At 47.8% G+C, this 17,500-nt stretch overlaps 1 protein-coding gene across 13 annotated transcripts in view; it reads left to right on the plus strand.

The window, feature by feature from the left end:
* The window catches only part of LOC110492646 (receptor-type tyrosine-protein phosphatase F), a 495,157-nt gene that overhangs the window by 226,927 nt on the left and 250,730 nt on the right, over window positions 1-17,500 (plus strand). For all 13 annotated transcript variants that reach the window (XM_036986572.1, XM_036986579.1, XM_036986575.1 and 10 more), the window contains 2 exons: window positions 1,204-1,349; window positions 10,289-10,430. In XM_036986572.1, coding sequence (XP_036842467.1) covers window positions 1,204-1,349; window positions 10,289-10,430 — 288 coding nt within the window. The remainder of the gene's footprint in view (window positions 1-1,203; window positions 1,350-10,288; window positions 10,431-17,500) is intronic.

A 17,500-nucleotide genomic window follows, 5' to 3' on the forward strand; every position in this document is an offset into this window, starting at 1 on the left:
TATATAGTGCCCTCCTTTTGACCAGAGCCTTTATAGTGCCCTCCTTTTGACCAGAGCCTTTATAGTGCCCTCCTTTTGACCAGAGCCTTTATAGTGCCCTCCTTTTGACCAGAGCCTTTATAGTGCCCTCCTTTTGACCAGAGCCTATAGAACCATTTAAAGTGCCCTCCTTTTGACCAGAGCCTATAGTGAATAGGGCACCAGGTGTTACAGCAACAATACATCTGGACTGTTATATTGTAGAGGTTTGTTGTGGAATAAATTATATCCCGATATAACCACATCTACATGCTTCCTGAGACCACAGATTTCTCTAACCCCCAACCCCCCCCCCCCTCTCTCTCTCTCTCCCGCCATCTCTCTCTCTCTTTCTCTCCCGCCATCTCTCTCTCTCTCTCTCTCTCTCTCTCTCTCTCTCTCTCTCTCCCGCCATTCTCTCTCTCTCTCTCTCTCTCCCGCCATCTCTCTCTCTCTCTCTCTCTCTCTCTCTCTCTCTCTCTCTCTCTCTCTCTCTCTCTCTCTCTCTCTCTCTCTCTCTCCCTCTCTCTCTCTCTCCCGCCATCTCTCTCTCTCTCTCTCTCTCCCGCCATCTCTCTCTCTCTCCCTCCTGCCATCTCTCAATATCTCTCTCTCCCTCTCCCCTCCCACCTTCTCTCTCTCCCTCTCCCCTCCAGCCATCTCTCTTTCTCTCTCCCTCTCTCTCCCTCCCGCCATCTCTCTCTCCCACCCTGAGGCGGCAGGGTAGCCTAGTGGTTAGAGCGTTGGACTAGTAACCGGAAGGTTGCAAGTTCAAATCCCCGAGCTGACAAGGTACAAATCTGTCGTTCTGCCCCTGAACAGGCACTTAACCCACTGTTCCTAGGCCGTCATTGAAAATAAGAATTTGTTCTTAACTGACTTGCCTAGTTAAATAAAGGTATAATAAAAAATTAAAATAAAATCTCTCTCTCTCTCTCTCCCTCCCTCCTACACTGAATTGTTCCATGAAAGTATTGTAGAAGTAATACGATATGTCCATCTCTCCCTCCCATCCCCTCCACTGAATTGTAGAAGTGATACGATATGTCCATCTCTCCCTCCCTCCCCTCCCATCCCCTCCACTGAATTGTAGAAGTGATACGATATGTCCATCTCTCCCTCCCTCCCCTCCCATCCCCTCCACTGAATTGTAGAAGTGATTCGAAATGTCCATCTCTCCCTCAGGCTTACCAAGTTTCGTCAAGTCTCCTGAGGACCAGACGGGTATATCGGGTGGTGTAGCATCCTTCGTGTGCCAGGCCACAGGAGACCCCAAACCCAGGATCACTTGGATGAAGAAGGGCAAGAAAGTCAGTTCCCAGCGCTTTGAGGTATGCATGGAGAATCACACTTAGTACAGGGAGAAAGACAGGGAGACAGACAGGGAGACAGACAAGGAGACAGGCAGGGAGACAGACAAGGAGTCAGGCAGGGAGACAGACAAGGAGACAGGCAGGGAGACAGACAAGGAGCCAGACAGGGAGACAGACAAGGAGTCAGACAAGGAGACAGGCAGGGAGACAGGCAGGGAGACAGGCAGGGAAACAGGCAGGGAGACAGACAGGGAGGTACGCATGGAGAATCACACATAGTACAGGGAGGCAGACAGGGAGACAGGCAGGGAGACAGACAAGGAGACAGGCAGGGAGACAGGCAGGGAGACAGACAGGGAGACAGGGATGGATACAGGGAGACACACGCACACACACAGCATGAAAGTACACACACACACACACACACACACACTTTCACCAGACACACACACTCTCTCACCAGACACACACACACACACACACACACTCTTTCTCACCAGACACACACACACACACACACACACACACTCTCTCTCACCAGACACACACACACACACTCTCTCACCAGACACACACACACACACACTCTCACCAGACACACACACTCTCTCACCAGACACACACAAACACACCCACACACACACTCTTTCTCACCAGACACACACACACACTCTCTCACACACACACACACGCACACACTTTCTCACCAGACACACACACACACACTCTCTCACCAGACACACACACACACACTCTCTCACCAGACACACACACACACACTCTTCCTTCCTTCTTCTCTTTTCATCCATCCCGTCTCCTTCTCTCTATTCACCAGCTTCTATTCAACTGTATTTTCATCTATCATCTACCAGCCTTATCCACCATCTCTACCATCTCTACCATCTATCATCTACACCATCCACCGTCTCCACCATCCACCATCTCTAACATCTATCATCTACCAGCCTTATCCACCATCTCTACCATCTCTACCATCCACCATCTCCACCATCCACCATCTCTACCATCCACACCATCCACCATCTCTACCATCCACACCATCCACCATCTCTACCATCCACACCATCCACCATCTCCACCATGTACCATCTCTACCATCCACACCATCCACCATCTCCACCATCTCCACCATCCACCATCTCTACCATCCACTATCTCCACCATGTACCATCTCTACCATCTCTACCATCCACCATCTCTACCATCTCTACCATCCACCATCTCTACCGTCTCTACCATCCACCATCTCTACCATCCACCATCTCCACCATGTACCATCTCTACCATCTCTACCATCCACCATCTCTACCATCTCTACCATCCACCATCTCTACCATCCACCATCTCTACCAACCACCATCTCCACCATCCACACCATCCACCATCTCTACCATCCACCATCTCCACCATCCACCATCTCCACCATCCACCATCTCAACCATCCACCATCTCTACCATCCACCATCCACCATCCACCATCTCTACCATCTCTACCATCCACCGTCTCCACCATCCACCATCTCAACCATCCACCATCTCTACCATCCACCATCCACCATCTCAACCATCCACCATCTCTACCATCTCTACCATCCACCGTCTCCACCATCCACCATCCACCATCTCAACCATCCACCATCTCTACCATCTCTACCATCCACCGTCTCCACCATCCACCATCTCAACCATCCACCATCTCTACCATCTCTACCATCCACCGTCTCCACCATCCACCATCTCAACCATCCACCATCTCCACCATCCACCATCTCAACCATCCACCATCTCTACCATCTCTACCATCCACCGTCTCCACCATCCACCATCTCAACCATCCACCATCTCCACCGTCTCCACCACCATCCACCATCTCCACCATCTCCACCACCATCCCCCGTCTCCACCACCATCCACCATCTCCACCATCCACCATCTCAACCATCCACCATCTCTACCATCCACCACCATCCACCATCTCCACCACCATCCACCATCTCCACCGTCTCCACCACCATCCACCATCTCCACCACCATCCCCCGTCTCCACCACCATCCACCATCGAAACCATCCACCGTCTCCACCATCTCCACCATCCACCATCTCCACCATCTCCACCATCCACCATCTCCACCATCCACCATCTCAACCATCCACCATCTCAACCATCCACCATCTCTACAATTTTTTCAGAATGGCACAAATTCCCCGATATCAGGGTACTCATGTCAACATGTTTGCTTTCAGAGCATATTTGATCCCAAATTATAAGGGGGAGAGATACCTCGGTGATAGATACCATCTCCACCATCAACCATCTACACCATCCACCATTTCCACCATCCTCCATCATCCACAATCTCAACCATCTCCACCATCCACCATCTCAACCACCTCCACCATCTCTACCATCCACCATCTCCACCATCCACCATCTCAACCATCCACCATCTCTACCATCCACCATCTCCACCATCTCTACATTCAACCATCTCCACCATCTCCACCATCCACCGTCTCCACCACCATCTACCATCTCTACCATCCACCATCTCCACCATCCACCATCCCCACCATCTCTACATTCAACCATCTCCACCATCCCTACCATCTCCACCATCTCTACCATCCACCGTCTTCACCATCTCCACCATCCACCATCTCTACATTCAACCATCTCCACCATCTCTACCATCTCCACCATCTCTACCATCCACCGTCTCCACCATCTCCACCATCTCTACCATCCACCGTCTCCACCATCTCCACCATCCACCATCCACCATCTCCACCATCCACCATCTCCACCATCCACCATCTCTACCATCCACCATCTCCACCGTCTCCACCACCATCCACCATCTCCACCATCTCCACCACCATCCCCCGTCTCCACCACCATCCACCATCTCCACCATCCACCGTCTCCACCATCTCTACCATCCACCATCTCTACCATCCACCATCTCCACCATCTCCACCATCCACCATCTCCACCATCTCTACATTCAACCATCTCCACCATCTCTACCATCGATACCATCCACCATCCACCGTCTCCACCACCATCTATCATCTCTACCATCCACCGTCTCCACCATCTCCACCATCTCCACCGTCTCCACCATCTCCACCATCTCCACCATCCACCATCTCCACCATCTCTACATTCAACCATCTCCACCATCTCTACCATCGATACCATCCACCATCCACCGTCTCCACCACCATCTATCATCTCTACCATCCACCGTCTCCACCATCTCCACCATCCACCATCTCCACCATCTCTACATTCAACCATCTCCACCATCTCTACCATCTCTACCATCCACCGTCTCCACCACCATCTACCATCCACCGTCTCCACCATCTCCACCATCCACCATCTCCACCATCTCTACATTCAACCATCTCCACCATCTCCACCATCTCCACCATCCACCGTCTCCACCACCATCCACCATCTCTACCATCCACCGTCTCCACCATCTCTTCCATCCACCATCTCTACCATCCACCATCTCTAACATCCACCACCATCCACCATCTCTACCATCCACCGTCTCCACCATCCACCACTATCCACCATCCACCATCTCCACCACCATCCTCCATCTCCCCCAACCACCATCTCCCCCAACCACCATCTCCACCATCCACCATCTCCCCCAACCACCATCTCCACCATCAACCGTCTCCACCACCATGTCCACCATCTCTACAATCTACACCATCTACACTATCTACACCATCTCCACCACCATCCACCATCTCTACCATCTCCACCACCATCCACCATCTCTACCATCCACCATCTCCACCACCATCCTCCATCACCCCCAACCACCATCTCCACCGTCTCCACCACCATCCACCATCTATACCACTATACACCATCTCCACCATCCTCCATCTCCCCCAACCACCATCTCCACCATCCACCGTCTCCACCACCATCCACCATCTCTACCATCCACCATCTCCACCATCTCAACCATCTCCACCATCAACCATCTCCACCATCCACCATATCCACCATCCTCCATCATCCACAATCTTAACCATCTCCACCATCCACCATCTCAACCACCTCCACCATCTCTACCATCCACCATCTCCACCATCTCAACCACCTCCACCATCTCCACCACTATCCACCATCTCTACCGTCTCCACCACCATCCACCATCTCCACCATCCACCCTCTCTACCATCCACCATCTCTACCATCCTCCATCACCCCCAACCACCATCTCCACCATCCACCGTCTCCACCACCATCCACCATCTCTACCATCCACCATCTCCACCATCTCAACCATCTCCACCATCAACCATCTCCACCATCCACCATTTCCACCATCCTCCATCATCCACAATCTCAACCATCTCCACCATCCACCATCTCAACCACCTCCACCATCTCTACCATCCACCATCTCCACCATCTCAACCACCTCCACCATCTCCACCACTATCCACCATCTCTACCGTCTCCACCACCATCCACCATCTCCACCATCCACCATCTCCACCACCATCCTCCATCTCCCCAACCACCATCTCCACCGTCTCCACCACCATCCACCATCTCCACCACTATCCACCATCTCTACCATCCACCATCTCCACCATCCTCCATCTCCCCCAACCACCATCTCCACCACTATCCACCATCTCTACCATCCACCATCTCTACCATCCACCATCTCCACCACCATCCGCCATCACCCCCAACCACCATCTCCACCATCCACTGTCTCCACCACCGTCCACCATCTCCACCGTCTCCACCACCATCCACCATCTCCACCGTCTCCACCACCATCCACCATCTCCACCACTATCCACCATCTCTACCATCCTCCATCACCCCCAACCACCATCTCTACCATCCACCATCTCCACCACCATCCTCCATCACCCCCAACCACCATCTCCACCATCCACCGTCTCCACCATCCACCATCTCTACATTCCACCATCTACACCATCTACACTATCTACACCATCTCCACCACCATCCACCATCTCTACCGTCTCCACCACCATCCACCATCTCCACCACCCACCATCTCCATCATCCACCATCTCCACCATCCACCATCTCCACCACCTCCACCATACACCACCTCCACCATCTCCACCATCCACCATCTCCACCACCCACCATCTCCACCACCCACCATCTCCATCATCCACCATCTCCACCATCCACCATCTCCACCACCTCCACCATACACCACCTCCACCATCTCCACCGTCTCCACCATCCACCATCTCTACCATCCACCATCATTTACCATCTCCACCACCATCCACCATCTCCACCATCCACCATCTCATCCATCCACCATCTCCACCACCATCTCCACCATCCACCATCTCCACCACCATCCACCGTCTCCACCATCTCCACCACCATCTCCACCATCCACCATCTCCACCACCATCCACCGTCTCCACCATCTTCACCATCTTTACCATCCACCATCTCCACCATACACCATCTACAGCATCTCCACCACCATCCACCATCTCCACCACCATCTCCACCATCCACCATCTCCACCACCATTCACCGTCTCCACCACCATCCCCCATCTCTACCATCCACCATCTCCACCACCATCCTCCATCTCCCCCATCCACCATCTCCACCACCATCCACCGTCTCCACCACCATCCACCATCTCTACCATTCACCATCTCCACCATTCACCATCTCTACCATCCACCATCTCCACCACCATCCACCATCTACACCATCTCCACCATCTCCACCATCTCTACCATCCACCGTCTCCACCATCCACCATCTATACCATCCACTATCTCTACCAACCACCATCTCCACCATCTCTACCATTCACCATCTCCACCATTCACCATCTCCACCACCATCCTCCATCTCCCCCATCCACCATCTCTACCATCCACCATCTCCACCCCTATCCACCATCTCCACCATCTCCACCATCTCCACCATCTCTACCATCCACCGTCTCCACCATCCACCATTTATACCATCCACTATCTCTACCATCCACCATCTCCATCACCAACCACCATCTACACCATCTCCACCATCTCTACCATCCACCGTCTCCACCATCCACCATCTCTACCATCCACTATCTCTAGCATCCACCATCTCCATCACCATCCACCATCTCCACCATCTCCACCATCTCTACAATCCACCGTCTCCACCATCCACCATCTCTACCATCCACTATCTCTACCATCCACCATCTCCACCATCCACCATCTCTACCATCCACCATCTCCACCATCTCTACCATCCACCGTCTCCACCATCCACTATCTCTACCAACCACCATCTCCACCATCTCCACCATCCACCATCTCAACCATCTCCACCTTCTCTACCATCCACCATCTCCACCATCCACCATCTCTACCAACCACCATCTCCACCATCTCCACTATCTCTACCATCCACCATCTCTACCATCCACTATCTCCACCATCCACCATCTCAACCATCTCCACCATCTCCACCATCCACCATCTCTACCATCCACCATCTCCACCATCCACCATCTCTACCAACCACCATCTCCACCATCTCCACTATCTCTACCATCCACCATCTCCACCATCCACCATCTCTACCATCCACCATCTCTACATCCACCATCTCTACCATCCACTATCTCCACCATCCACCATCCACCATCTCTACCATCCACTATCTCCACCATCCACCATCTCTACCATCCACCATCTCTACCATCCACCATCTCTACCATCCACTATCTCTACCATCCACTATCTCTACCATCCACTATCTCCACCATCCACCATCCACCATCTCTTCCATCTCCACCATCTCCACCATCCACCATCTCTACCATCCACACCATCCACTATCTCGACCATCCACCACCTCCACCATCCACCATCTCCACCATCCACCATCTCTACCATCTCCACCATCCACCATCTCCACCATCCACCATCTCTACCATCTCCACCATCTCTACCATCTCCACCATCTCTACCATCTCCACCATCTCTACCATCTCCACCATCCACCATCTCTACCATCCACACCATCCACTATCTCCACCATCCACCATCTCAACCATCTCCAACATCCACCATCTCTACCATCAACCATCTCCACCATCTCAACCATCTCCACCATCCACCATCTCAACCATCTCCACCATCCACCATCTCTACCATCTCTACCATCTCCACCATCCACCATCTCTACCATCTCTACCATCTCCACCATCTTTACCATCCACACCATCCACCGTCTCCACCATCTCAACCATCTCCACCGTCTCCACCATCTCAACCATCTCCACCATCCACCATCTCTACCATCTCCACCATCCACCATCTCCAACATCCACCATCTCTACCATCTCCACCATCTTTACCATCTCCACCATCCACCATCTCCACCATCCACCGTCTCCACCATCTCAACCATCTCCACCATCCACCATCTCCACCATCTCCACCATCTCTACCATCTCCACCATCTCTACCATCTCCACCATCTCCACCATCTCTACCATCTCCACCATCCACCATCTCTACCATCTCCACCATCTCCACCATCCACCATATCTACCATCTCCACCATCCACCATCTCCACCATCCACCATCTCCACCATCCACCATCTCTACCATCCACCATCTCCACCATCCACCATCTCTACCATCCACCATCTCAACCATCTCCACCATCCACCATCTCTACCATCCACCGTCTCCACCATCCACCATCTCCACCATCCACCATCTCTACCATCCACCATCTCTACCATCCACCATCTCTACCATCCACCGTCTCCACCATCTCCACCATCTCTACCATCCACCATCTCCACCTTCCACCATCTCCACCATCCACACCATCCACCGTCTCCACCATCCACCATCTCCACCATCCACCATCTCTACCATCCACCATCTCTACCATCCACTGTCTCCACCATCCACCATCTCTACCATCCACCATCTCTACCATCCACTGTCTCCACCATCCACCATCTCCACCATCTCCACCATCTCCACCATCTCTACCATCTCCACCATCTCCACCATCTCTACCATCTCCACCATCCACCATCTCTACCATCTCCACCATCTCCACCATCCACCATATCTACCATCTCCACCATCCACCATCTCCACCATCCACCATCTCTACCATCTCCACCATCCACCATCTCTACCATCCACCATCTCCACCATCCACCATCTCTACCATCCACCATCTCAACCATCTCCACCATCCACCATCTCTACCATCCACCGTCTCCACCATCCACCATCCACCATCTCTACCATCCACCATCTCTACCATCCACCATCTCTACCATCCACCGTCTCCACCATCCACCATCTCTACCATCCACCATCTCCACCTTCCACCATCTCCACCATCCACACCATCCACCGTCTCCACCATCCACCATCTCCACCATCCACCATCTCTACCATCCACCATCTCTACCATCCACCATCTCTACCATCCACTGTCTCCACCATCCACCATCTCCACCATCTCCACCATCCGTCCATCCCTTGTTTTTTCCCTCCTCCTCATCTCTCTCTTCCTTTTATTTATCTATCTACCTATATCTGTCTCTTTCTTTGTCTGTCTGTCTGTCTGTCTGTCTGTCTATCTACCTATATCTGTCTCTCTCTCTTTCTCTGTCTTCTGTCTCTCATTTGAGCCGTAATGATGTGTAATATATACTAGTAAAGACACCCCGTGTTTCATGAAATGAATGTTTTTTTGTGTTTTGACGTGGTTTCATCATTCTATTCCATCAATCAGCCTTTCCTCTGATTTAAAGTGACGCCAGTCTCCACTGACTGGAACAGTTGAAATACACTATCTCATGTCTCCCGTGTGTGTGTGTGTGTGTGTGTCTCTGCCAGGTGATTGACTTTGATGACGGTTGTGGGTCTGTGCTGAGGATCCAGCCGCTGAGGACACACAGAGACGAGGCCATATACGAGTGTACTGCCGCCAACAGTGCCGGCGAGATCAACACTAGTGCCAAACTCACCGTGCTAGAAGGTAAGAGGTCTCCTATTCTCTCTCTGTTCATCTGTCTTTCTGTGTGTCTCAAACGCTTTCTCTCACTCGCTCAATTCAATTCAATTCAATTCAAGGGCTTTATTGGCATGGGAAAACATGTGTTAACATTGCCAAAGCAAGTGAGGTAGATATTATATAAAGTGAATATATAAAGTGAAATAAACAATAAAAATTAACAGTAAACATTACACATACAGAAGTTTCAGAACAATAAAGACATTACAAATGTCATATTATATCTCTCTCTCTCTCTCTCTCTGTTCATCTGTCTTTCTGTGTCTCAAACGCTTTCTCTCCCCTCTCTCTCTCTCTCTCTCTCTCTCTCTCTCTCTATTTCTCTTTCTCTCTCTCTCTATTTCTCTCTCTCTCTCTCTCTATTTCTCTCTCTCTCTCTCTCTCTCTGTCTCTCTCTATCCATCTCTCTGTCTCCCCCTCTCTCTCTCTCTCTCTCAATTCAAATAAAAGGTCTTTATTGGCATGGGAATCATATGTTTACATTGCCAAAGTAAATGGAAAAGACCAGGAAAAGGGGAAGATAAATCAACATAAATATAGTTTGTATTTACAATGGTGGCCCCTTTTCTCATGTCAACGGGTCTGTGTTTTAACACTGCTTCATTTCTCCTAACAGATCAGGGAGTTTATCAATGTTTCATTTTTTTTTTTTTTTTTTTCAAATTCGTTTGTGGTTCTGTGTGATCTCTGTGAATTCACACAGAAATATTTGTGAACCTCAGGGACAATGTTATGTTATGTTACGTTGTGGTTGCTGTGTCTTCATACAGACTCCCCCAAGGTGTTTTGACTGCTTTGTCAATATTATTATTAATAATAATAATAATAATAATTTGTGATGACATCACAGCCATTATGTTGTCTGTCCACCAAATGGAGGTTTCAACAGTCTGTTGTACCCAGGGTTCACATGAATGGAGCTGTTGTTTTCTCTCTATCGTCCTCCCTATTCCCACCCTATACCCTATACAGTGCAATAGTTTAAAAAAAAAATTATTTAACCTTTATTTAACCAGGAAGGACTCATTGAGATTTAAAATCTATTTTTCAAGAGCGTCCTGGCCAAGATAGGCAGCACCAAGTCATTAGGAAAAAAATGACCAGGAAATAGGTGTGTTCCCACACTAAAAATGATATATGTTATTTAAATAAAGCTTCTGGAAGCCAGCTTCGAGTCTCGTTTCTTGTCCCAGTCAGACCTGTACTGGATGATATCAACATGCGGTCTTGTCTGGCTGGAGGGCCTATGGCAGGCTTTCATAGTGAAGAGAGAGGTGTTCTTTCTTTCCTTTGCACAATGGCAGAGGTGTGTGTGTGTGTGTGTGTGTGTGTGTGTGTGTGCGGTGCATGTGAGTAACGTGAGTCATGACATGAGCCAAACGTGAAAAATATCAGATTCAGAGATCTGGTTGATTTAGTGTAAAAAGCAGACATGGCCTATGATGGCACCATTCTCTGTATGGGCCCTGGTCTAAAGTAGTGCCCGATATAGGGTTTAGGGTGCTGTTTGGGACTGATCTCACTCATCATGGTGTGTAAATCATGAATTCGTGTGTGACCCCCAGCAGACTGTTAAATCAGGTCATTGATCCGTTGTATCTGATCAAGAAAGTGTTTTTGTCATGATATAGAGGCTTTCATTGAGGAAGTCTGCAGGTAGAGACAAGAGTTTAGAGGTTTACCGTAACAAAATAATCTATTCGTCCATCTCCTCTCTCTCTCTCTCTCTTTCTTTCTCTCTCTCTCTCCCTTCTTCTCTCTTTGTCTCTCTCTCTCTCTCTCTTTCTCTCTCTGATATGCTAGATACACACCCACACAGTTTGTTCTGTAAGTCTGTATTTAGTTGTTTGTAGCCTAGTGATCTGTCAAGTTCAATTTAACTGAGCAGTGAAAACCCACAAGCAGAGAGAGAGAGAGAGAGAGAGAGAGAGAGAGAGAGAGAGAGAGAGAGAGAGAGAGAGAGAGAGAGAGAGAGAGAGAGAGAGAGAGAGAGAGAGAGAGAGAGAGAGAGAGAGAGAGAGAGAGAGAGAGAGAGAGAGAGAGAGAGAGAGAGAGAGAGAGAGAGAGAGAGAGAGACATCATTTTCTCTAATAACTCTCTGAAAGGACTGACTCTCTCTCTCTACCCTCTATTACCAGATGAATGTCCCACAGACTGGGATTGGATTGGCAGAATAAGAAATTAATTCCCTGACTATTAAATCATCATAATTAGTTATTAATTAATATGCCTCTTTCTCTGCTGAGCTAAAAATCTTTAATTCACTAACACTTTCATATTGTAATGTAGCTGTTAGAGATCCCAGCCTTCTGGGGTTCTGGAGGAAGCGAAGGAAAACTTTGATAGAAAAAGCACATGAGGCATCAGAGTGGCCTGCCTCCTACTCCTTCCTGTTTGATAATACTGGGTGTGTCATAGGCTTCCCCCCAAATGGCACCCTATTCTCTATGTAGGCTCTGGTCAAGAGTAGTGCACTACATAGGGGATAGGGTGCAGTTTGGGACAACCATAGTGAGTCACGACAGGTAGTGTTGATCCAGGATGTAGCACTATGATTGGTTCAGAAGTACGTCTCCTTCACAACATTCCGTCCTTTCTGGAGGAATGTTGAAGGACAGTTGAATGATTGTTGAAGGAATGTTGAAGGATTGTTGAAGGAATGTTGAAGGATTGTTGAAGGAACGTTGAAGGAATGTTGAAGGAACGTTGAAGGAATGTTGAAGGATTGTTGAAGGAATGTTGAAGGAATGTTGAATGATTGTTGAATCAATCAATCAAATTTATTTTATATAGCCCTTCGTACATCAGCTGATATCTCAAAGTGCTGTACAGAAACCCAGCCTAAAACCCCAAACAGCAAGCAATGCAGGTGAAGAAGCACGGTGGCTAGGAAAAACTCCCTAGAAAGGCCAAAACCTAGGAAGAAACCTAGAGAGGAACCAGGCTATGTGGGGTGGCCAGTCCTCTTCTGGCTGTGCCGGGTGGAGATTATAACAAAACATGGTCAAGATGTTCAAATGTTCATAAATGACCAGCATGGTCGAATAATAATAAGGCAGAATAGTTGAAACTGGAGCAGCAGCACAGTCAGGTGGACTGGGGACAGCAAGGAGTCATCATGTCAGGTATTCCTGGGGCATGGTCCTAGGGCTCAGGTCCTCCGAGAGAGAGAAAGAAAGAGAGAATTAGAGAGAGCATATATGGGATGGCCAGTCCTCTTCTGGCTGTGCCGGGTGGAGATTATAACAGAACATGGCCAAGATGTTCAAATGTTCATAAATGATCAGCATGGTCGAATAATAATAAGGCAGAACAGTTGAAACTGGAGCAGCAGCACAGCCTGAATGATTGTTGAAGGAATGCTTCAGGAATGTTGAAGGATTGTTGAATGATTGTTGAATGATTGTTGAATGATTGTTGAAGGAATGTTGAAGGAATGTTGAAGGATTGTTGAATGATTGTTGAATGATTGTTGAATGATTGTTGAAGGAATGTTGAAGGATTGTTGAATGATTGTTGAATGATTGTTGAAGGAATGTTGAAGGAATGTTGAAGGATTGTTGAATGATTGTTGAATGATTGTTGAATGATTGTTGAATGATTGTTGAATGATTGTTGAAGGAATGTTGAAGGATTGTTGAATGATTGTTGAAGGAATGTTGAAGGATTGTTGAATGATTGTTGAATGATTGTTGAAGGAATGTTGAAGGATTGTTGAAGGATTGTTGAATGATTGTTGAAGGAATGTTGAAGGAATGTTGAAGGATTGTTGAATGATTGTTGAATGATTGTTGAATGATTGTTGAAGGAATGTTGAAGGATTGTTGAATGATTGTTGAATGATTGTTGAATGATTGTTGAAGGAATGTTGAAGGATTGTTGAATGATTGTTGAATGATTGTTGAATGATTGTTGAATGATTGTTGAATGATTGTTGAATGATTGTTGAAGGAATGTTGAAGGAATGTTGAAGGATTGTTGAATGATTGTTGAAGGAATGTTGAAGGATTGTTGAATGATTGTTGAATGATTGTTGAAGGAATGTTGAAGGATTGTTGAAGGATTGTTGAATGATTGTTGAAGGAATGTTGAAGGAATGTTGAAGGATTGTTGAATGATTGTTGAATGATTGTTGAAGGAATGTTGAAGGATTGTTGAAGGAATGTTGAAGGATTGTTGAATGATTGTTGAATGATTGTTGAAGGAATGTTGAAGGATTGTTGAATGATTGTATTACAAACGTTCTGGTCGCCAGGCAATGACTTGATCAGCTGTGAGGCTCCTGTGACTGTTGTAACGAGATGTCTTTTCCTTCACTGACCAGGAAAAAAAAGCTTGCTTAGCCTGTTTTAAATGTCCCCGAAGTTGTAGACCTGCAGCGCCACAATTAAGAGAAGCTGACTGTTGTCAGAAATCAGTCTGTAGATCAGCATGTTTCTCCGGGATCGCACCATCGGTTCAGCTGAGCACAGCAGCTGACTGAGGAGGCTACTACTAATATTACTGCAGTGACCCGTAAAGACGAACAGCTGCATCATGACGACCCGGAATAATGTCAGCTTGACGATGTCACCTAGGTAATCTTCTCTGGGTAATCTATGTCACGGCAGTCTCAGCATGATGATGTCACCTAGGTAACCTTCTCTGGGTAATCTATGTCATGGCAGTCTCAGCATGATGATGTCACCTAGGTAACCTTCTCTGGGTAATCTATGTCACGGCAGTCTCAGAAGACGATGTCACCTAGGTAATCTATGTCATGGCAGTCTCAGCAGACGATGTCACCTAGGTAATCTATGTCATGGCAGTCTCAGCAGACGATGTCACCTAGGTAATCTATGTCATGGCAGTCTCCATTGTAACCAGACTACTTTTGATCTATGCCATTAGCATTCGATGCGAGACAAGAGATACGAGACATGAGACAAGAGATACGAGACACTAGACACTAGACACGAGACACGAGATAAGAGGCACGAGACACTAGACACGAGACATGAGATAAGAGATACGAGACACTAGACATGAGATACTAGACACTAGACAAGAGATACGAGACACTAGACACGAGACACGAGATACTAGACACGAGACATGAGATAAGAGATAAGAGATACGAGACACTAGACACTAGACACTAGACACGAGATACTAGATACTAGACAAGAGATATGAGACACTAGACACGAGACACGAGATACTAGACACGAGACATGAGATAAGAGATAAGAGATACGAGACACTAGACACTAGACACTAGACACGAGATACTAGATACTAGACAAGAGATATGAGACACTAGACACGAGACACGAGATACTAGACACGAGACACGAGATAAGAGATACGAGACACTAGACACGAGACACGAGATACTAGACACTAGACACGAGACACGAGATACGAGACACGAGACACGAGATACTAGACACGAGACACGAGACACTAGACACGAGACACTAGACACTAGACACGAGATACGAGACACTAGACACTAGACACGAGATACTAGATACTAGACAAGAGATATGAGACACTAGACACGAGACACGAGACACGAGATACTAGACACGAGACACGAGACATGAGATACTAGACACTAGACACGAGATAAGAGATACGAGACACTAGACACGAGATACGAGACACTAGACACGAGATACGAGATAAGAGATACGAGACACTAGACACGAGACACGAGATACTAGACACTAGACACGAGACACGAGATACTAGACACGAGATACTAGACACGAGACACGAGACACGAGATACTAGACACGAGACACTAGACACTAGACACGAGACACGAGATACGAGACACTAGACACTAGACACTAGACACTAGACACGAGATAAGAGATAAGAGATACGAGACACGAGATAAGACATACTAGACACTAGACACGAGATACGAGACACTAGATACGAGACACGAGATAAGACATACTAGACACTAGATACGAGACACTAGATACGAGACACGAGATAAGAAATACGAGATACTAGACACTAGATACGAGACACTAGACAAGAGATACGAGACAAGAGATACGAGACAGATTAGTGCAGGAGGAATCAATGTGCTGATGTCAAACTGCTCGTTAATGGACTATCCTGTCATCGCCTTCCTGATTAGAACACCTCACATGGTGTTTGAACTCTTCTACCAGTCTCATTTCATACTTCTAATTCCTAGAAACAGAAGATCTTTCCTCAAAAGGTCAGCCAAGACACATGTGAGAAATGAAATGAAATGAAAAGGTGTCTGAGCAGGACAACAAAACAAACGCCTCACCAAAATGACCTTTCAGCCGATACTGAATTACAGACTGTGACCATAATAATCAGGTGTGTTCTGTCCTTGTTACTGACCTGGTGTTCAGTACAGGGTCATGTTCATTAGGCATCGAACACAAGAAAACAAACTGAAACAGAGAAGGAATACCTGGACTTATCCCCCCCCCCCCAAAAATTGTTTTTTTTTTTTTTTTTTTTTTCACAAAACATTTGAAGATGTTTTCCGTTTGCATGCCCAAATGAACTTGACCCTGGTTCTCTCTCTCTCTCTCTCTCTCTCTCTCTGACACGTAAACAGCCAGGTAATTACTGCAAACACAATAACAACACTGATTGGCCATCACCTGTTGTAAAACATATATCTAGAAGAATCCTTCCTGTATATTTAGTAAACAGATTAGGGTGCCAGCGGTTTGGAAAAAAGGCCTGTTTATTTGTTGGCGTTGTGTATTACAGTCCCCGGCTGTTTGTTGGCTGTCACAGGAGAGAACTGCCACACACACTCTCTGTCTCTGTCTCTGTCTCTGTCTCTGTCTCTGTCTCTGTCTCTCTCTCTCTCTCTCTCTCTCTCTGTGTCTCTCTCTTTCTCTGTGTCTCTCTCACTCTCTCTCTGTCTCTCTCTCTGTCTCTCTCTCGCTCTCGCTCTCACTCTCTCTCTCTCTCAAACACACACACACACACACACACACACACACACACAGACACACAGACAGAGGCAGAAATGACTGTGACAC

The sequence above is a fragment of the Oncorhynchus mykiss genome, chromosome 8 (assembly GCF_013265735.2).
Source record: "Oncorhynchus mykiss isolate Arlee chromosome 8, USDA_OmykA_1.1, whole genome shotgun sequence".
NCBI classification, from domain to species: Eukaryota; Metazoa; Chordata; class Actinopteri; order Salmoniformes; family Salmonidae; genus Oncorhynchus; species Oncorhynchus mykiss.